Source organism: Mesoplodon bidens, assembly GCF_964165515.1.
Source record: "Mesoplodon bidens genome assembly, chromosome: 14".
In the NCBI taxonomy this organism is placed as follows: Eukaryota; Metazoa; Chordata; class Mammalia; order Artiodactyla; family Ziphiidae; genus Mesoplodon; species Mesoplodon bidens.
The window spans coordinates 54185090-54207285 of NC_138170.1; the positions used below are offsets into that span (position 1 = coordinate 54185090).

The 22196-nt window shown below is 48.5% G+C and overlaps 1 protein-coding gene across 1 annotated transcript; it reads left to right on the top strand.

The window, feature by feature from the left end:
* The first annotated feature begins 15803 nt into the window (after positions 1 to 15803).
* Positions 15804 to 19010, top strand: LOC308627530 (tRNA (32-2'-O)-methyltransferase regulator THADA-like). The gene is made up of 2 exons (XM_081253799.1): positions 15804 to 16803; positions 17875 to 19010. The coding sequence occupies exons 1-2, from the start codon at positions 16777 to 16779 to the stop codon at positions 18268 to 18270; spliced, it is 423 nt and encodes a 140-aa protein (XP_081109925.1). The 5' UTR covers positions 15804 to 16776; the 3' UTR covers positions 18271 to 19010.
* The last annotated feature ends 3186 nt before the right edge of the window (positions 19011 to 22196 follow it).

The following is a 22196-nucleotide window of genomic DNA, read 5'->3' on the forward strand; positions in this document are numbered from 1 at the left end:
CAGACAAAATGGCTTTTAAAGGGAAGGAAACAGGACACCAGCAAGCTTTGTGGCTGAGTTCTCTTCCAAGAGTGCTGCTCTGTAACATAATTGTATTCAGACATTTTTTTTGCATGACATCAGGGAATAGCCTCCCTAAAAAGCTCTCATGAAAAAGCACAACTATAAAACAGACTCAGGCAATGAAATGGAAACCAGACGAGTGGGTCTGTGTAATTCGGGTAAAAAGATTTCTCCTTACAGCTTTGTGATCTGATCTCTGCTCTGTGCATAAAACTCTATTTCACGGGCTCCACTTACATATGAGTCTTACCTGGCAGGTGCTTCTAGGCGTAAGATGTCTTGCTTTATTACCGAATGTGATGAGGTGTAGGAAAACAAGGCTTCCCTCCTCCTTGGCCATTCAGACCACCCTCCTAGGCTTGCAACCTTTCTAGTCCCCCAAGCCTTAAACCTCTGTCCCTGTGTGAGGCAGTACCTGCAGCAGGAGGGAGGGCTGGCCCCTCTTCCCTCTTTGCCCTTTTTACCCCTATGTACACCTTCATCTTCCCACCCCTCACACACCTGCTCAGGGCTGGTCTTTGGGAACTATGTCCTGGGGAGCAGTACTCACTGAAGAGCCCCTTTCTTACCCACCACTTTTATTTAAAGCCACAAGGGTACAGAATTGAATTACCCGGCATCCTCTGTTCTTGGCATACCCTCTGGCTCCATCCCCAAAGAGGTGTTTTCTTTTTTTTTTTTTTGCTGTATGTGGGCCTCTCACTGTTGTGGCCTCTCCCGCTGTGGAGCACAGGCTCCGGACGCACAGGCTCAGCGGCCATGGCTCACGGGCCCAGCCGCTCCGCGGCATGTGGGATCTTCCCAGACCAGGGCACGAACCCATGTCCCCTGCATCGGCAGGCGGACTCTCAACCACTGCGCCACCAGGGAAGCCCCGAGGTGTTTTCTTTTTTGTATTTTTTTTTATTAAAGTGAAATTCACATAACCTACAATTACCCATTATAAAGTATACTCTTCAGTGGCATTGAGTAATTCATAATATTGTGCAACCATCACCACCCGCTAGTTTCAGAACTAGAAACTAGAGGGTGATGATGGTTGTCACCATCACCCCCCAAAAATCCCACATCCATTAAGCAGTCACTCCCTATCCTAACCTCCCCTTCCAGCTCCTTGCAACCACCAGTCTGCTTTCTGTATCCATCAATTTTCCTATGCTGGATATTTTATATAAATGGAATCATATAATGTATGACCTTTTCTGCCTGCCCTTTTTCACTAGGCATAATGTTTACCAGCTTCATCCATGTTGTAGCATATATCAGTACTTCATTTATTTTATGCTCAAGTAATATTCTGTTGTATGGATATACCATATTTTGTTTATCTGTTCGTCCAATGATGGACATTTGGATTGTTTCCACCTTTTGACTATTGTGGATAATGCTGCTGTGAACATTCATGTACAAGTTGTTGTCTGAGTACTTGTTTTCAGTTCTTTTGGATGTATCCCTAGGAGTGAAATTGCTGGATTATATGGGAATTCTGTGTTTAACTTTTCGAGGAAATGGAGGTCCTTTCTTGATGGATTCTCCTAGGTCTGCTCTGACAAGGAATAGCAAGTGTGTACTGCCCCATACTCACCCTCTAAAACACATTGACCTCATTCTGCTAGATCTGGAAAGAAACTGAAGGAATAAGGCTGAGGAACCAGGAGTCTCTCTGGAAATGAAGAGGTCACCAAAGAGATGCTGAAAAGGTTGGACTAAGGCGAGGGAAGAACTTAGTGAGAGAGGGACTCAACAGCCCAGAATGAAGGAAGATGTGGATCTAAAGCCTGGTATGGCCAATCTACTAGTGATGGGGGTGTGATACAAGAGAGCCATGGACGTACTTAGTCCTGTGACTATGGAGGCAGGGGAGCCAGGCAGAAAGAGCCTTTCATGCTAAGGAGTTAGGACACTTGGGCTTTGAGGAGCCACTGAAGACTTTTAAAGGAAGTGTTAGAAAGGTCATCCAGACCATAGGGTAGAGGATGGCTTAGAGACAAGAAAGATAAGACTGGAAGCAAGGAGGCTGGTTGGAAGGTTGCCATGATTCCAGAAGGAAGACCTGTGAGGGTGAACCTCAGAGTGGCAGTGGGGATGGAGAGAGATAATTATCAGGACAGGTAACTGTGGATACAGAGGTGAGGGCCAGAGATGAGCTGCCTCTGAGAAGAAAGGGCAGGAAGTAGCTGAGGAGAGAGTGCCAAAGCACTGCTCACACCGCCAGAGACTGGATTCAGATGAGAGGTGGGAGGCTACGAGTTTAGGGACAGGAAGGCTCTGGGAGCAGGCCAGAGCACTCCTTGAGCAAGGACGAAATTCAGAGGAGACTTGCTTCCTTTCTGTCCCTTCAAGCCAACCGAAATTTCAAAATGAGTTCATTGTGTTTTGACCTCACCATTTTGAGTTGGAGAACATGGCAACTCCATGTAAGTACAAATTTTTAATCTGAATTATACCAACATTAATAAATTTTCATTAAGAAATTATTTTCCAGTGTAACTCCATCAAGCCAATTTAATTCCTTGATTGATTTTCTCTGTAGAGCAGTTAAAATTTTCTAATGTTCTCCCTTATTTTCTCAAGTATCAACTATTTTATCTATAAATTTGTCGGTGAAGGTTTGCTTTTTAAGTCAAAAATTTTAGTAAGAGTTTTACCATACCTGGTTTTAGACTTCGTCAAGTTTTTTTTTGTTTGTGTTTGTATGTTCGTTTCCACCAAGTCACATTTTCCCCCCTAGTTATTATTATTATCATTTGCAGTTTTCAGGGTCACAAACAGAATGACTTCTTTGGTCGATTATTATGAATTTTATCTTGTGCTATTTAGCCATTGTCAGTTTAGTTTTATGTTGATTGTTTTTACCAGTCACATTCATGGCAAGATCAAAACATCCTCAAGGTCAAAAACAACCGGCTTCTTCCCAGAGTTCCTCCTCCTCCTAATGCCTCCTCCCACCCTCCCCACCGAAGGGCTGATGCTGAAAGCAAAGGAGCTGCTGTGGGCAGTGAACTCCAGGGCCTCAAAACCCTTAAGACCCAGATGCTCTTCCTAGCAGCTAATTTACATCCATCCTGCCACAGTTTGATCTTTTCTCCTTTTTAGTTACTAAAAACCCAGAGCCTCACTGCTCTGTATTCTCTGAATGGTCATGGCTTCGTTGGCTTGTTCTTAAAAAATGAGAATTTCTGTGGCCTCTCCCTTCCTTTCGCTTCCCTCCCTTCAGGCTTCTCCAGCCTCAGCCTCACCTCCCCCAGCCCCGGGTCATGGCAGCAGGTGGTTCTGATGCCTTTGGGAGGCCGACTGCTGTTGCAGGGAGGCTGCTGGGGAATGTTGGCCACAGATAGGGAAGGCCTTGGGTAACCTGGGAGTGAGCTCAATCTCAAGGGACAAACTCCCCAGAAACTTTGAAATCACTTACATTTTGAGCAGGCACTTACATTTTGAGCACTGTTTATATATCTTAAAATCACTTTGTGAGGGGCTTCCCTCGTGGCGCAGTGGTTAAGAATCCACCTGCCAACGAAGGAGACACAGGTTCGAGCCCTGGTCCGGGAAGATCCCACATGCCGCAGCTAAGCCTGTGCGCCACAACTACTGAGCCTGCACTCTAGAGCCCTCAAGCCACAGCTACTGAGCCCGCGTGCCACAACTACTGAAGCCCACGCACCTAGAGCCCATGCTCCGCAGCAAGAGAAGCCACTGCGATGAGAAGCCTGAGCACCGCAACAAAGAGCAGACCCACTCGCCGCAACTAGAGAAAGCCCGCACGCAGCAACGAAGACCCAATGCAGCCAAAAATAAAAATAAATTAATTAATTAAAAAATCACTTTGTGAGTTTAGGAGTTGTGTATACCTTGATTCGCTCATTATATTACCATGGGCTGTCTTGGTTCAGTTTAGAGCTGTAAAAGCCTGGGAATGAGGAGAGGATACCTATAAGGGAGCTTTCTGGATTCTGGATAGAGGCTGGGGGGTGATAGTGGGAAGGTTCTCAGGAGAGAAAAATTGCCATCCTGGATGTTTCTGATTTCAAATTTCTAGTCTTCAGATACACTTCCGGACCATCCTCATCCACTACCTTCCATATCCCACCAGTGTGTTTGTGGGAGCTGGGCAGCCCCCCATCTGGAGCTTTGTGCTGTGTCCCGGGCCTGGACTGGACACATCTTCAGGGGAGCTCTGGCTCCTGGCACAGCGCCTTGTGCTCACAACAGCTGTGCTGAAATGAATCAGTCATTTGGTTTCTTCCTCTCTCCCACCTCAAGCCCTGAATAAGCTGAAAGGGTTGAGGATGGGAGTGGGGAACCAGGGAGGAGTATGAGGGAGTGCGCTGAGGGCCAGAGAAGCCTCAGGAAGAACTCAGAAGGAGCTGGTCAGTCCTAAGAGCTCAGGCTGAGAAGAAATTCCCTGTAAGAGAAAGAAATTCCAATAGTGAAATCAACTAAAGAAATCTAGAGTGACTTCAAGGAAAGGGAAAAGAGAAACTGCAAGATCCAAGCTGGTGAATAAGGAATGTGGAATGTGCCTGCAGAGCTGCTGAACTCTGCCCAGGCAGAGGAAGAAGAGGCTGATGGAAGAAGCAGTCTCAGATTGCCCAGCTTCCCCCCACCCCCAAGAGGGCTTCCCAATCTGTAGGCATCCTCATTGTACCCCATCTCCATCAAAGGCTCTCCTGCCTGCCCTCACTGGCTCACTGGGCAGGGGCAGGGAGAGAGGGGTCAGATTGCCCCTTCCAGGAGGAGCACTTTAGGGTGAGTGACCCTGTAGAGAGGAATAAAGCACACAAGGCGCTCAATTTCCACGAAGAGGTGGAGGTGATTGCCTGCTTTGGGAAGCTCAACAGAGTGAAATCACCAAGGAGCAGGCCAAGTGCAAGGGAAGTGCTGGAGAGGGCCCCACTCATCTGGGGACAAGAGGCTGCCTTAGCACCCCATGCAGGAAGGGAGGGCTGGCATGATTTATCCTCACCGAACAGAGGAATGCCAAGTGTGGGCCCAACGCTATCATCCAGAGCATCTCTGGTGTGGCTGCAGCTCATCCGTCACCCTGTGGCCCCTTCACACACCAGGGCCCCAGGGGCACGCCTTGGTTATCCTGCTCTGGAACAGCCATGGACAAAGTCCACGTGTGCCTTACTTTTCCCCGCTGACCTTGGGAGGTCACCACAAGAAATGGGACAGGGTGTTGCACACAAAACTGCAGTTCCTTGGAAAGGTGGAGAGCTGGTGGGTGCCACTCCCTTCTCCTCAGACTGCAAGCCTCTAGGAGAACCAGGTCTTTTCCACAGTGTTGTTGCCTGAGGGTGATATTTGTTTGAATTCATTTCTTATTCTTTGGTGTGGTTAGAAGTGAACAAATGGAAGTATTTTTATAAGCTTTGAGCCAAGTGAACTATTAACCAGCTGTAATTTAATTTATCAACCCCTTTTTGGTGAAGTATGGCCCTACTGAATAAGAAGTGCACACTTTTAACTCTTAGGAAATGCTTACTTGTTTTCATTCATGTAGGCTGTATCCATTTTTAAAACCGGGAGGGAGGGGAAATATACGTATATATATTTACCCAGTGATTTGAGGTGTGCCCACATTTTTTAAATTATAGTTTTTTTAACCTTAAAAATAAAGGTTTTTTTTTTTAAATATAGCTTTTCTTTAAAATGAAAACAAAGGATTTGCTGCAGTATCTCTGGTTTCATGATAGATCACCAGGAAAAATGTTTGCATCAGGCACATGACTATACCTGTGGGGATCTCAGTCTTTGGGGGCTGGGTCTACAGGAACTTTTGGGAACCCAGATCATTTGTTCCATATGAAAATAGCTAGAAAATTAAGAAAAAGCAAATTACTAATATTTGAAAGATTTTTTTCCCCAAGTATTTTTAGAATTTCAAATGATGGTTTTTTTAATCCTTTCCCTCCAGAACTGGAATATTTTCCCACTGCCGGACGGAAAGGGCTCTGTAGCAGGCTGTTCATCTCACGTGGCTGCTTTCCACCTGTCGTCACCTCTCTGCCCAGAGAGCTGGTGGGGGTAAGGCTAGGGATTGCCTTCCAGAAAAAGGGGGTGAGGAGGTGAACTCCTCCTCCTCTGCCCCAGATAGAGACCCAGGCCTCTGGTTCCTGATGAACTCTGAAGAGCCCCATCCCTCCCTCCATGTGTTTACTTCAAGAGACTTCACTGAAGGGACTCTTTGCAGTTGTGCAAGGCTGTGGGTAGGGTTAAAGCAGGGTTTCTCAGCCTCTGCACTGTCAACATTTTGGAGAAGGGACTGTCCTGGGCATTGTAGGATGGTTAGCAGCATCCCCGGCCTCTGCCCAGCAATGCCAGTAGCACCACTTCCTCTGAATTGTGACAACCAAAAATGTCTCCAGACATTGGCAGATGTCCCCTGGGGGTAACATGTCGAGGTTGAGAACTGCCAGGTAAAGGGAGGCACTTAGAGACCAGCAGCGGTAGGAAACTACCACTGCCCCTAGCACCCTGCAGCTGAGAGCAGAGGGACTGAGGTTACAGAACCCAGTGGGAGCTGAGTTAGGGGTTACAGCCACCATCAGAACCTTGGCGACTTGCAGGGAAGGATACAGGAAAGAAACACCCAACTTCTCTCTCTTCCTGCCTTCCAAAATCTCAGTGTTCCCTCCCTATTAGAAGAATCTAGGTAGAAGCCAGGTGGCAAGGAAACTTGGGTTGATCCATGGAGATCAAATTCCTGGAGCACTGAGCAGGATAGAGAAGGACAAAGAATGGGTCCGGGGGTGGGAGGTGGGGGGCGGCAAACAGGAAATAATCAGTTTATTCATCCATCCATCTGTTCATTCAACATTTATAGGTAGCTTAGCAGAATGGTCCAGAATACAGGCTCTGGAGTCACACAAGCCTGTATCTGGGTTTGTATCTGACCCTACCGCTTACAACCTGGGTGATCTTGAAAGAGTAAGTTCTCTAAACCTCAATAACCTTAAATGTAAAGTGGCAACAATAATCCTGTCTCCACGTGTGACCAGACTCTTGGCGATCTTGAGGTTTTCCCATTGGGGAAACTCAACAAAGCCCTAAGTCAATTGCTTTAGTACAAGACTCCAGTCAAGCGCCAAGTGAATGGTATCTGCTGTGTGCCCACTGCTATCTCATGGGTGACCCCAGGAAAAGGAGAGACATGGGGCTCAGCCACGGAATGCGTTTCCTCACCATCTGTGACCACATTGAATACAGGTACGAGCAGAGACAGGTCACAGTGGGCTAGAGAGACCCGGACCACAGGACTTGAGTTGGGTCCTGAGGGATGAGTAGGCCTGGCTAAGTCAAGATGAGGAAGAAGATCCATCACACAGAAGGAATGATGAGGAAATCAAAGCTGTGAGAGGCGGAGGGAGAGGGAAGGCCCAGCAAGCAGTGGGGGGGACGTGAGGAGAGAGCTTTGTTCGAGGGTCTCGGTGTTCTCGTCTGTACAGGTAAGGGGCTGGCTGGAGGCCAGCTGCCCTCTTGGGTACCCTAGTGCAGGCGCCACAAGCCCGCATGCCTGCAGTGGTGAGGTGGGAGGCAGGAGGGTCAGACAGGGCACACAGATGCCTCCTACAGGGCGTGGCCACTGCTGTGCTCCAAGCAGCTGTTAAGTCGCAGTAAAACACAGGCATAGACACATCAGGTTCTAATTTTCTGAATTTTCCAAAGATGCTAGGCATTTGGATTTTTATGAGAAATCTGATTTTTAAAAAACCATGTGAGCTGTACCAAACTTGTGTGAGGACCCAGCAGTGCATTTGCACTGCTGCCTGGTGCTTCTGCTGGGTCCTGTGGGGCCTGGGAACCCTGGAGCCCTGGTATGTGTTTGGTTGCCTCTATGTGTACAGTCTTTTTGGATTTTGTTAATAAGTTTGTTTGTTTGTTTATTTATGGCTGTGTTGGATCTTCATTGCTGCGTGCGGGCTTTCTCTAGTTGTGGCGAGCAGGGGCTACTCTTTGTTGCGGTGCGTGAGATTCTCATTGCGGTGGCTTCTCTTTGTTGTGGAGCACGGGCTCCAGGTGTGTGGGCTTCAGTAGTTGTGGCTCGCGGGTTCAGTAGTTGTGGCTCATGGGGCTCTAAAGCACAGGCTCAGTAGCTGTGGCGCACGGGGCCTAGTTGCTCCACGGCATTTGGGATCTTCCCAGACCAGAGCTTGAACCTGTGTCCCCTGCATTGGCAGGCAGATTCTTAACCACTGCGCCACCAGGGAAGTCCTACGTGTACGGTCTTTTATACAGTGGTTTTCAGGGCTTAAAAAACAAAAAGAAGAAACAGAAGTAGGAGGAGGAAGAGGGGTCCACCTGGGCCAGCTGAAGTCTGAGTTCCTGGCCAGACTTAGTACCATGGCCAAGAGGGAGTGAGGGGAGGGGCTGGCTCATCCAGGGCACGACGTAGATCCGTGAGTGCATGGGCAGTGGTCTCAGTACCTGCTGGACTGCCCTTGGGAGCACCGACTGGCACATTCACGTCTTCTTTGATGAAATTTTCGAAACATTCAGCTAAAGAACAGAGACTAATACCGCCAATACCCATGTTCCCCGACCCAGACTTCCTGCTGGGCTCATCAGAGCTGCTGGAGGGGCCACTTCTCTCCGTTCCTTAGGACAGACCTTCCTCTGGGTCATCTGTCTCAGGTCGGGGTCATCTGGGAGCTCTGTTTCATGGTAAAGTACGTCTGAGATGATGACCTTTGATGGGTTAGGAAGTCCTCTCACTTGCCACAGTGCCTGGAGATCCCACCTCTGAGCCCTGGCTCCGAGGGCCCTGGAGAGCGGAGAGTCTCGGCTCTAGGGGTAGAGGGTCAGAGGGTCAGGCAGCGAGGTTCCTGGAGACCCTGCAAGAGGTGAATGGCAGAGTCAGCAGCTGAACCAAGCTTCGGTTCCACACTTGTTTCTCATGACCAGTTAAAATACAGGCTCTTGCCCTGCTGAGGGGGATGTGAAGGAATCTATGGAGAAGACTGGAAATGATGAAGTTGTCTGGAAACAGCTTAGTGAAACCTTAAAATATTTTCACTCACAAAAAAGGAAGCACAGTTGTACTCACTCAACTCTGCCCGCCCCCAGGCCTGCTCTAGGCCGTCTGCCCCTCCATCTTCACCTCCGGCTCCCCCAAACCCCCCTCTTCAACAGGCAGGTCTAATCTCCCTGCACCTCCTTTTCATCCCAGCTGTGCTTGGCCCCTGCCTGCCCCAGTGTCCCCTCCGTGAAGCTCTCCCTCCTCCCACTCCCCACTTTTTTTTTTCTCCTTTCATTACTGCTAGTAATGGTGTAATTAGTCCCTGTCATGCACCGTCTTGGACTGTTTCCTAACACTTCATAGGTGTCAGCTTGCCTCTGACTAAACTATCTGCTCTCTGAGAGAAGGGCCTGGAATTTTCCTCATGTTTCTCACAGTCCCCCCTCCCTCCCAACCCCCTGTCTGGTGATCGATAAAGACTTGTGGGGAGATAAAAGCTTGAACTGATGGGTAAATGGGTGGGGGGAGCAGAGAGTTGGTTGGGTGGCAGGGTTGAGGGATTTTCCACAAATGCCTGAAACAGGATTCTCCAGAGCTGGTGGCAGGGAGAATCCAACCCATCACCATTTGCTCAGCATTTCCTGGGCTGACTTGACCTCTCTTGGGAAGGACTGGGAAGGAGGCTTGACCAATGGCCTTGGTCTAGAAGCCATCTCCCCCATGATACTTTAGAATCAGATGGTAGGTTTCTAATCCAAGATTCAAGAATTGAATCCAATTCAATATTCTGAATTGGTTTTTAAGGTTGGCAGCATAGAAAAAATCTACGTTGGCACTTTCACTTTAATCAGTACAGTTGAAAATGATCTCAAAGCCTGTGACTTGCTTGTCTACCTGCCTAGAAATGATCCCTTCTCTTAGTCAGGGGACACAGGCTGGGACTTTGAGTGGATCCAGCCCACTGCGTGAAACCTGCACTTCAGCTCCCAGCCCCAAGGTGGGCCTCTTCATGGAGGTGGGAAAGAAGATGGCAGGGGAGCAAGTAGGAGTCTCTGATCCCCAGGGTCCGCCTTGGCAAGAGAGCCCTGATGTGGCCGGAGCAGTAGCAAGAGGAAGTGTGCGCAGCAGCAGCGCGGCAGCCTCTTGTCTGTTGCCCTCCACTGCGATCCAAGCGAGTTGTTCATTCTCAAGGATGGAAAGCACAGGATTAACCAGCTCTAAACACTCATTTGTTAGGCTTCCAACTCGCTCCCAAGTGACTGAGTGTTGATCCAGTCTGCCTTGCACTGTCCCCCACAGACATGAGTGTGTGCCAGCACCCCTTTCCCGCTTGAAGCGCCCCCAGAGGGGGCTCGCCTTAACTACGTAGCCAGTGGGGGAGAGTCTAGGAGATGATTTTTCCCCCGCACTGACGTCTCCCCTCCCCTGACTCCTGCAGCTCTTGGGATCCAGACCACTCCATGGAGCACCTGATTCCTTACTGTTGTTGCCTGAGTGTTAGCCTTACCTTCCAATCTAGACCACCAGCTTCCTGAGGACAGCACCTGTTTCCTGACTATGTGGTGAAGGGCCAGGCAGAGTCCCAGCTCCTCCCGGAAGTCTTCTCGAGCCTTCTCTCCACCTTCTGACCCAACCATTCACCTCTGCAGATTCCTCCAGCACCTGAGGCCTGGACCCCACAAGCAAGCTTGAGGGCTCTAGACATTTGGCTCCTTTCCAGGCAGGCCCTGTGGCCAGGCTTCCTCCCAGCAACTGGAACTAACTTGGGCACATAGCAGAGTTTCTTTTTTAACATAATAGTTTTACTGAGATACACCATACACATACCATACAAGTCACCCATTTAAAGAGTATGATTCAGTGTTTTTTATCATACTCATAGACTTATGCAACCGTCAGCACAAACAATTTTAGAATATTTTCATCACTCCAAAAAGAAATCCCACAGCTTACCCTTGGTTCCTCCGTATTAGTTTCCTGTGGCTGCTGTAACAAACGACCACAAACTTGGTGGTTTAAAACACCACCAATTTATCGTCTCACAGTTCTAGAGGCCAGAAGTCTGAAATTAAGGTGTCAGCAGGGCCACACTCCCTCTGCAGGCTCTAGGGAAGAATCCGGCCCTTGCCTCTTCCAGCTTCTGGAGGCTGTCATCATTTCCGTGCTTGCATCACTCCAGCCTCTGCCTCTGTCTTCACATCACCTTCTCCTCTGTGTGTCTTCCTATGTGCATCTAGTGTCAAACCTCCCCCTGCCCCTCTCTTATTAGGACAATTGTGATGGCATCTAGGGGCCACCCAGATCATCCAAGATTATCTCCTCATCTCAGTATCGGGCTCAACTTAGTCACATCTCCAAAGACCCTTTTTCCATGTAAAGTAACATTCACAGGGTCTGGGGACTTGACATAGATAACTTTTGGGAGGCCATTTTTCAACCTTCCACACTCTCCATGCCCCCCAGCCCAGATGTAATGCATATAGCATAAAATACATCAAATTAAAGTGTACATTTGTACAAATTTCAGTATATTCATAAGGTTGTACAACCATCACCACTATCTGATTCGAGAACATTTTCATCAACTCAAAAAGAAACACTGTATCTATCAGCAGTCATTCCTCATTCTCCAACCCCTGGCAACTACTAATCTACTTTTTGTCTCTATGATTTGCTTGTTTTAGACATTTTGTATGAGTGGAATCATACAATATGTGGTCTTCTGTGTCTGGCTTCTTTCACTTAGCATGTTTTCAAGGTTCATCTGCGTTGTAGCGTGTGTCAGTACTTTATTCCTTTTTATAGCTGAATAATATTTCATTGCATGGATGTACCACATTTCATTTATGCATTCATTGGTTCATGAACGTTTTGGTTGTTACCACTTACTGGCTTTTATGAATAATGCTCTTATGAACATTCATGTACACATTTCTGTGTGGACATATGTTTTTTTACTTCTCTTAGTTATATGCCTAAGAGCAGGAGAGGCTTTGAGACTGTTTTCCAAAGTGGCTGCACCATTTTACATTCCTACCAGCAATATATGAGAGTTTTAATTTCTTTACATCTTCACCAAAACTTAGTATCTATCTTTTTTATTAAAGTTATACTAGTAGGTATGAAGTGGTTTCTCATTGTGGTTTTGATTTGTCTTTCCCTGATGGTTAATGATGCTAAGTATCTTTTCATGTGCTTATTGGTCATTTGTATATCTTTTCTGGAGAAATGTCTATTCAGACCCTTTGCAGAGGTTTTAACTGGGTTATTTGTCTTTTTATTATTGGGTTTTAAGAGTTTTTTATGTATTTTAGATACAAATCCCTTGTATGTTCTCCAATTCTCTGAGGTTTTTTTGCATTCTTAATGTCCTTTGAAGTACAAAAGTTTTCAATTTTGATGAAGTCTGACTTTTTTTGCTTGTGCTTTTGATGTCACATTTAAGAAACCATTGCCTACTCCTGTATTTTTCTATGAGTTTTATAGCTTTACCTGTTAAACTTCAGTCTTTGATACATTTTGAGATTATTTTTATATATGTTGTGAGGTAGGGGTCCAGTTTCATTCTTTTGCATGTGAATATCCAGTTGTCTTTGCTCCATTGGTTGAAAAGACTGTTCTTTCCCAGCAGCCAGTTGTTTTAACACCCTTGTTGAAAATCAATTGACTGTAATTGTGAGAGTTTATTTCTGGACACTCAGTTCTATTCCATTGATCTATATTATGTCTATCCTTATGCCAGTTTTGAAATTGGGAAGTATGAGTCCTCCAGTTTTGTTGTATTTTTCCAGATTGTTTTGGCTGTTCTGGACACACAACAGATTCTTCCGACACACTTGTTGCTTGGTCACTTGCTTTCTTGCTTCCTCGATGGACCTGCAGGCCTGTGAGAGCTTGGCTGGCCTGCATGGTTAGGTGAAAAATTCCTCCCCCTACTCTTCAGCCTCCCCTTCAGAAGGCATTTGGCCAGTAGAAATCTGGGCTGTTCTGGCTGAGCTATCTTCATCCAGGGCAAGGTAGAAAAAGAGGGAACTTGGTGAGGTGCATCTGGCCCCTCAAGCAGGTCTAAATCCAACTAATCCTGCCCTCACCCCCAACCCAGTGTCCCTTCCCCATCTCTCCTCACCTTGCAGGGTCAGTGTTTGGATGGTTATAATTCTAGTAGGTTTCACTTCCAGCCAACACACCAGCTCTCCTCTTGTGCTTCCGTCATTCCTGTCACTCTCCTGCCACCTCCTAAGCATGATGCACAGCAAAATGGTGCAGGATGGAGGATGTGTGTCGTGTCAGGTGGGGCAGGTGCATCAGTCTGGCCTTCCTGGTGGCATCTCTGGTCACCTCCAAGTGTTCTTCATGGACCCAGCAGGAATGTTGCCTGAGCTGCAGGCACTGGTTTTGCTGGTGGATGAAACTGTTTTCTTCCCTATGGGGCTTTCAGTCCTTGCCTTAAGGAGACAAAAAGAAGGGTTGGGGGGAAAACGGGTGAATCAGAGGGCAGGTTTTTCTGGAAGATTCCAAGATAAGCTGACCTGCTGCTGGTGCCAGAATACTGAGAACTTACAGCTTTGACCCTTTTTTTCAAAATATGGCCCCCAGCTGGGAGCTCTTTTTCATGAATAAAAGTGATAAAACTGAGTCTGACTTATTCATCTCCATGGGTTACTGGGAGTGTTTCTCCATGGCTTCCCTGCAGGGTGGGGGTGGGCCTATGACTGAGGGAGACTTAGCTCAGTGCCACCACTGCTAACTGTGCAAACTTGGACCTGTTACCCAACCTCTGTGAGCACAACTTCCTTGTTTGTTAAATAAGGATACCTCCCTCCTGGTGGTGGGAGCAATAAGAGTTCAAATAGAAGGAAGGTGTTCGTTATTATCAACTTATTGCTTGATTTCTTTGTGGCAGTCCCTGTGTTAGTATTCAAACCAAATCAAGTGGGGTAAAGGAAGAGATTTCATGATCTCTAGAGCCATAAACTGGAATGTTTTGAGCATCTGCTATGTGTTTAATTGTATGCTGATCTTCATGTGTATTTTCAGTTCTTTGAGGTTTGAAAGATGCTGATTAATGGTATCTCTGCCCCATACAGACTCTAAACCAGTTGAGAACTACACAGGGGAGTCAGTAGAGATAAAAGTAGAGATTGTATTATAGGTGAAGTCTGGACCAACACATGGCTCACACCGACAGCTAAAATGTACCTTCACGCCTCCCCCCAACCTTTTCTGTTTCCCAGTTTGAAGCCTGATTCTAGGCTGCAGAGCCTAAGGGGCAGGTGTCCTGAGGGATTGATTTGGGGCTCTGAGGATAGTAACATTGATCCTTTGGCTGCTTCCGTGAGTCATGGGCTCTGTGTAGTGCTGGCCCTGCTGGAGGTTCACCAACTCTGTTTATCTCACCAGGAAGACCTACATCTCTGGAATGTTGGTGCTAATCCTCCAAATCTGTGCTCTGCATGCACCACGAAACTTGTTGTCAATTCCGGTTTCTTTATAGCCACTTAAAGCTCTCTGACTGTACGCAAGTGAGTTAACATATCTGTGCCTGGATTCCTCATCTGTGAAGTAGGGATGGTAATACCCAACCCAAAGGATGCTGAAGGACTGGAGAGAAAGGACTTGCTTAGGGACTGGCACCTAATAGGTCCACTAAGCCTGGTTCAATGCCCTGGGGAACTCAGCTTTCCATTCCAGACTCTGAGGCTTCTCCCTGTGTGCTGAGCAAGTCTCTTTGAGGGCCAAATGGTCACGGACAGGTCTGTGGGCTGGAGTGGAGATGTGGATTTGAGAAAGATGAGGTCTCAGTAGAAGTGTGTCATTGAAAGACAAGCATTGGTGTATGGATGCATCCATAGAGATTTATTGTCTGTGCGGTGGGATTTCAGTCCTACGTTTCAGGCCTCCTCCAGGTTGGGGGTGGGAGACGCGGGGTTGTTAGCAGAAATGTCAACGCCCTGAGCCTTCCTTCAAACCCATATATAGGACTGTCTAAGGCAAAATGGTGAAGTAAGCAATGGTTTCCCCAAGGCACCCACTTCCTCTTTCTGCACCCCATTGGACTCTTTTAGCACCCTTCCTCCAGCCAGCTAAGAAAACGAGTCTCTGAAAAACGATTTCACGCTAACAGAGGGCAGCAGAATATGAGCTAATTCCAGCCCCCACCTGTCATTGTACGGCCTGTGAACTACAAACGGTTTTTACATTTTTAAATGGTTGGAAAAAATCAAAAGAAGAATATTATTTTGTGAAATAAAAATTACATGAAAGTCAAATTTTATTGTAACATAAAGTTTTATTGGAACCTAGCCACAACCATGTGTTTACATATTTTCTATGGCTGCTTTCAGTCAGAGACCGTAAGACTCCCAAAGTCTAAAATATTTACCTTCTGGCCCTTTAAGAAAAAGTTTGCTGATGCCCTGCTCTAAGATGTTAGAGAGTTAATGTGTTACGTGCTCAGTGGGATTTGGTTTAGAGGAAGGGACAAAGCAATGGAGTTCAGGCGTTGTCTGCAGGCCTGCAGAGGAGACGCTGGGTGGGAAGCTTTTGTGATATCCTTCCAGTTAGAAGGGCTGAGGGGAGATAGATGTCTAGTCTTGTAGGTGGGGCTGCTTCTGTCCACACTGGGATAGGAGGCATGGAAATGGTGGGATTCAGGCCTATGACTCATTCTAGCTGCACAGACAGCAGGATTCAGGAGAGGATTAATAACTCTTAGTGAGCGTATCCCACTATCCCACCAGCTTCCCTGCCAGGCTAGTGGCAGTGATTTTCCTTTTTTTTTTTTTTTTTTGGCTGCGTTGGGTCTTCGTTGCTGCGCGCAGGCTTTCTCTAGTTGCGGCGAGCGGTGGCTACTCTTTGTTGCGGTGCACAAGCTTCTCATTGCAGTGGCTCCTCTTGTTGTGGAGCATGGGCTCTAGGTGGGCGGGCTTCAGTAGCTGCAGCACGCAGGCTCGGTAGTTGTGGCACGCAGGCCCTAGAGTGCATGGGCTTCAGTAGTTGCGGCGCGTGGGCACAGTAGTTGCGGTGTGCGGGCTCTAGGGCATGCAGGCTTCAGTAGTTGTGGCGCACGGGCTCAGTAGTTGTGGCGCACGGGCTCTAGAGCACAGGCTCAGTAGTACTGGTGCACGGGCTTAGTTGCTCCGTGGCATGTGGGACCTTCCCGGACCAGGGATCAAGCCCATGTCCCCTGCATTGGTAAGGCAGATTCTTTTTTGTTTTTTTAGTTTATTTATTTATTTACATTTATTTATTTATCTATCTATTTATTTATGGCTGTGGTGGCTTCTCTTTGTTGCTCAGCACGGGCTCTAGGCACGTGGGCTTCAGTAGTTGTAGCACGTGGGCTCAGTAGTTGTGGCTCGTGGGCTCTAGAGCGCAGGCTCGGTAGTTGTCGTGCATGGGCTTAGTTGCTCCGTGGCGTGTGGGATCTTCCTGGACCAGGGCTCGAACCCGTGCCTGCTGCATTGGCAGGTGGATCCTTAACCACTGTGCCACCAGGGAAGTACCTGGCAGTGATTTTACCTGAAGCCTTTAACGTTCCTGGAGTCCTGCACAGCCTCCCCAGTTGGCCCTGAGCAGCACATTCATGGTTCACCTCTCTCATTTCCACAGAATTTGCCTTCTGCCGGGTGGACGCCTCCATCGCACTGGATCTGGCCCTGGCTGTGCTGTGTGACCTGCTCCAGCAGTGGGACCAGCTGGCCCCTGGACTCCCAGTCCTGCTAGGATGGCTGTTGGGGGAGGGTGATGACCTCATGGCCTGTGTGGAGAGCATGCATCAGGTAATCCTGGGGTGTCAGGGCAGTGGAGGTGGGTGGGAGTGATCCTACACCCACCGGATGCAGCACTTACAGGCTTACATGGGCTTGATGTGCCTGCTGAAAGTGTGCTTCTGGATGCTCAGATTACAGAGCGGTAAGCAATTAGGGAGTCTCCAAATGGCCCCAGCAGCCTGCGGGTGCTGCTGGGGCAGCTCTCGTGCTGGCTTGCGGAGTTCCAATGGTAAGCGTTCCGATCAGTGTGGGGAGGGGACTTTGAAAGAGGCCTCTTGGTAGTTGAGAGTTTAATTATGGAGGATGCTTATTCATCAACATTGGAGTGACCAGGGGCTCCCCATGGTAGGTCTGAAGGTGAAACACTTCCAGAGAATCAGGGTCCTTCCAGGGTCTCTGCTGCTTGAAGAAAACTATGAGCCCCTCCAGGTTGGGGTCAGTCAACAGATAGGGAAACTGAGGACCCAGATAAGCAGTAAAAGCGTCTTGAGAACTGACATTCCTCTCTGCCGGTGTCTGACTCAGCTGGCCTTCTTGGCATCCCCGGCAGGCCAAGAGTTCAAAAAGCAGCTTGTTTATGGGAAATTAGGAGACAAGATAAAGTGTCTGTGATAAAATGACCTTGAAAATCCCCAGCATTATAGAAATTTGGTTTCATACTGAGACTAGTGTCTCATGTTTGTCAATTCTTCGCTCTTTGCTGCTCAGGTCTCCCTTCCTCCCTCCTCTCTGATTTCTAGATGCACCTTCAGGTCTAGGGCCCCCTCCTGTGTTGAGGTCCCCTTTTCAGCACCAAGCCCCCAAAATATCTTGGCTGAGAACCACAAACACATCTTTATCAAAGGTCATGTTAAGTCTGGGGGGAAAAATGTCTCTGCAGTGGAGAAGTACGAGTGAAGATAGAAGGTGACCTTCAAGGCTGCAAGTGCTGTGTGTACAGGGGTGTTGACAGGCGGGAGTGAGCCCTCTGTCAGGTGGGGAGGGGACACACTGCTTCTGCATCTGCCAGGACTCTGCTCTGGACTGGGGCCAGTCAGCATCCCCTGTAAGGTTGACTTTTGGCTTTTTCATCGGACTTAGGTGGAAGAAGACTACCTGTTTGAAAAAACAGAAGTCAACTTTTGGGCTGAGACCCTGATCTTCAAGAAATACCTCTACAAGCACCTCTTCCGCCTCCTCTCCAAGTCCAGCTGGCGTCCCCTCAGCCCCGAGAGGCTCTGTCATCTTCAGAGGACAGCGTCAGAGCAATGCCACCTCCTTTCCCAGCTCTTCAGAGAGCTGCCACCAACTGCTGAGTTTTTGAAGACGGTGGAGTTCACGAGACTGCGCATTCGGGAGGAAAGGGCTTTGGCTTGCCTGAGGTTACTGGCGTTTCTGGAAGGAAAGGAAGGGGAAGACACCCTCGTTCTCAGGGCTTTGGACTCTCCTGCAGCAGTGAATCAGTTAACTCTTCCAAGAACAGAAACGGCTTGTTGAAGAAAGAAGACTTGTGGGGTTGGGGGTAGGGTGGATTGTTCCCCCAGTCAATCCGCAGAAAAATGTTGAACAGAAACTTAAGCATCTTCTCCCCTTCACAACTCCCCCACTTCTGTGAGTCTAGTCTTCTGTCCTACAGAGGACTTTTTCTTCAGTTCAGTCATTCAAGGCAGCCTCGTTTATTGCAGCTACTGTAGGACGTGAGGCTACCACGTTGAATATTGACTCTGTTCCCAGGTGCAGGCCACCTGCAGGCCTGAATTAGCCTTTTTCATCCCCCAGGACCTCCGGTGTCCAACCAGAGCCGGCCTACATTTTTCTCTGAATTGACTACAGAGTTGGGTTTTAACACATGATTCCCCCCCCAACCCTTTTCTGGATAGTTGTGGGAGCTGGATTAGTTGGCAAACAGCCCACTTGGTCAGAATTCCAAATTTTATTTGATTTTAGCAAAGGCAGAAATATGTTCCAAATGTTGGATCCTGGGAGAATTAAGGATCGACTTCATACAAATAATTTTGTTTTTACTGTCTGCATGTTTAAGCCTTCAGTGACCTACACATGCCATCCTAATTATTAAAAGAGCCATTAAGAGCTCCTACCCCCCTCTCCCCACTGTAAAAAGTATTTGTGCTATTGTTAGGAAAACAGATTCACCACCCAGTGAAATCATAGACTCTTGGCTGTTAGAAGGAACCTGGGGAAAGGAGAGTCAGAATAAATGACTTATTTGATGCCTACACTGTTTACTGTTATTTTCTTGGTGGCAGTAACAAGAAGATTCTTATTTAAGATGCCAGAAAACTTTTATCCATGTCAGTGACTTAACCTGGAAACCTTAAGGGTTTTCTGCTTTTCTAAGTCCAGCCCTCCCCTCTTTCTCAGACACCCAGCAGGTGTCGCTCTTGCATACGTTTTGCTGCTAGTTTTGTTTTCCACTGGCTTACCAGTTTTAATTTATAATTTCAGAGTAAGTGTTACCCAAAGACAGTTATCTTGAAATTCATGGCTTGGATGGGTCATAGCCTCATCCACATTCATTTTTCATCCTAGTTATCTGAAAAAACCATTGCAGTAATCCTATGTACACTTGGCCCAGCTTTTTAGGGTCTGTAAATACTTTTAAATACTTCTCAGGTGAGCAATCAGAATTATTTTATTGATGTTTGAGGGTCTGGAGGGGCAGTTTAGAGGGGAGAGGGCTTTATATGATCATTTCCTACTACAGAAAGACTTATATTTCAAATATAATTTGTTTTTCTTTGAAAGAAAACCACCTAACACTAAAAAATAGAGCCTACTAGAAGAATAGAGAAAGGTCTGTGTAGGAAGAAGCAAGGAAAGAAGTTAACTTAGTGTCCAAAGTTTTGCCCTAAAGAGACAGGAAATTCCCCGGTGGTTTTGAACTACTCAGCTCAAAATGTGTTTTCTGTGATTCTGAATTAATAACCTGGTTAGGCATCTGTGTAGCCCACACTTGATGGGAAGTTGCCAACTGAACATTTCTTTTTGTTCTGAGAAGACGTGGCTGGTGAGAAGTCAGGGAATTGTTGGCACAATGTGGTGATAACCATGGTAGAATAATTATGAAACCGGCTCCAGCAAAGCCCAGCTCACTGGAAAAGGCCAGCATTCCTTTTTTCTCCATTTAAAATGAAATAAAAGCAGTTACATAATAATAAAAATATTTTCTACCAGCAGGTACTCTGTACCAAAGCATGTACCATAGCATGTTTACATGTTAGCTCCAAAGTCCTTCCACCAAGTCTGCAAACTGGGTGTTCTCATAGCTGTTGAGAATTACCCCAGATTTTGATCTTGGCTGGTTGTAGCCAGCCTGAGAGCACAGGAGAGACAGATGTTTCCACTGGTTTTTGTATCTGAAATTTTGTCACTGACCTCCAGTAGCAGTGGTGAGGGAAATTGCTGTTCCACACTTTCCTGATGCATTCCCATGGGAAACTCAGAATACCCCACTGTCAGGGCCATCCTCAGACTCTTGTGCTGTGGTTCATTTCAACAAAGAACAAAACAGCATCAGGGTTCTTGGGTATTCTAGGCTGTAAGTGTCAGCCATGGTTGCCCAGCCTTGTCTAGGGGCCAGTGTAGACCGGGTGGCAAAAGTGAAGCAGTCACTTCTTCTGAGGTCACTGCCCTTGGCTCCAAGCTCAAGGGTCCAAGATTTGGTGACCCCCTCAGCTCTGCATTCACGATTCTGTAGCCCTCCACCCATCTGGCCATACTCCAGAGGCCTGGCTTTCTCCATTTTTATGCCTTGTCAATAAATAAGGTGGAGTATACTTATCTTTTAAAAACCTTAACAGATAACTCATTTGCACCTTGACAAAGGTGAGAGATGAGTAAAGCAGGAATTATCTTAGTTTTACAAAGAAACCCAGGTGCCAAAGTGATTTTGTGATTTGCCTGAAATCACATGGCTTATAAGGGACAGGGCCTGAACTCCAGCCCTATGTTTCTGATCCTGAAGTCCTTGCAGCCCTATGCTGACTCTAGCTCCCTGGGTGGGTGAGGAGTCCAGCAATGGGCTCTGTGTGCAAGCTGAACTCTAAAGAGTAGGTTTCCTGAGTGACAGGCCTGGCTCATTCCCTCCCAGGGTTAACTGAGAGAGGGAATGAGCGCCGCCGAATGGAAGTAAGCACAAGGAAACAGCCAGAAACAAGATCAACTGGGCAAGGGGGCGTGGGTCTCGGGAGCTTCTTTCCCTGGCGGGTACTGGACCTTCCAACTTAGGCCCAATTACAGCCTAGGCTGCCAGGTGTGCGAAATCATGGGCCCCGATCCAGCTTTTTTGGCAGCATATCCGTAGACGCGGAGTGAGAAGTGTCCTGGACCGGACTCCAGATCTGCCCCAGTGGGGCTGACAGTGGCCTTAGCTGCACTGGGCGCTAGTGGGGGGTGTCTGCCCCGTACCCGGAGGGCGCCGTTGGCAAAGAGCATTTCCCAACGCGGGCTTTTGGGGTGTGGGGCTGGCAAGAGAAGGAAACCGGGGCGAGCCCACGAGGCGCATCCTCGGTGCCTAGCCCAGCCTGGCTGCGGGTCGGCCTCAGCCGGAGCCCGCAGCCCACAACGAGTTAAGGCGGGGCGCGGCGCCCTCAACGGCCCGGGAGTTAAGGGGCTAGGAGGGCGCGCCAGGCCAAGGCTGCGGCGGGCGGGCGGGAGCCTCGGCTGGCAGCTGTACCACAACCCCCAGGAGGGCAGGGGAAAGCCGGACAGACCAGCAGACGGACGAGGCGTTGGGAAGTGCCTCCATGCCTGCGCGGCTCTCCCGGCCTTTCCTCCCGTCCTCCCAGCCGGCTCCCCCGCCCGGGACGCCCCGCGCCACTCCGCGCCTTTGGCCCTGGCTCAAGGTCTTGTGATGTGATTAGCAAAGCCAGCGCCTTGTCCTCAGACACTCAGCCCTGCCCGGCAGGGCTCGGCGCTCAAGCCCTGTTTACTGCAGGCTGGGCGGGAAGAGGGGCGGAGGAACCGGCCCAGGCTCCTCCGGGCGAGACTGCCCTGGCAGCCGCCCGCGTGGCCGCTCCGGCCCCCACCCCCACCGCGTCTCCACGTGCAGTCGGGATGGAGCCACTACCGGTCAGCTCGGGCCCAGAGTCCCCGCCCCCCGGCCGGAGCACCCTTAGCAAAAACAGCCGGGCCGCGCGGACGGTTGCAATATTCTTGCATTTTGCAATTCCCGCGCCCAGTATAAAACCGAGGGTGGGAGATAAAAGCTCCGCAATTTCGCCTAGCAGGACCGGGCGGGGAAAAACACGTCCAGGGCTGCAGAAACCCGGCCACGTTAAATGTGCAGGGGATTTCCAACAGTACAGCCCCAAAGGAGGGGAGCAGTACCTTCCCGCCGCCACCCAGCAGCACCCATCTGGGCCGAGCTCTCCACGCCGCCCCGGGCGCCCCAGCGGCCAGCC

Bases quoted from the DNA above. Each gene is read 5' to 3' on its own strand.
- LOC308627530 (XM_081253799.1), top strand. From the start codon at position 16,777: ATGGCCTGTGTGGAGAGCATGCATCAG. The intron at 16,804-17,874 runs GTAATCCTGGGG...CATCGGACTTAG, and splicing joins GTGTGGAGAGCATGCATCAG to GTGGAAGAAGACTACCTGTT.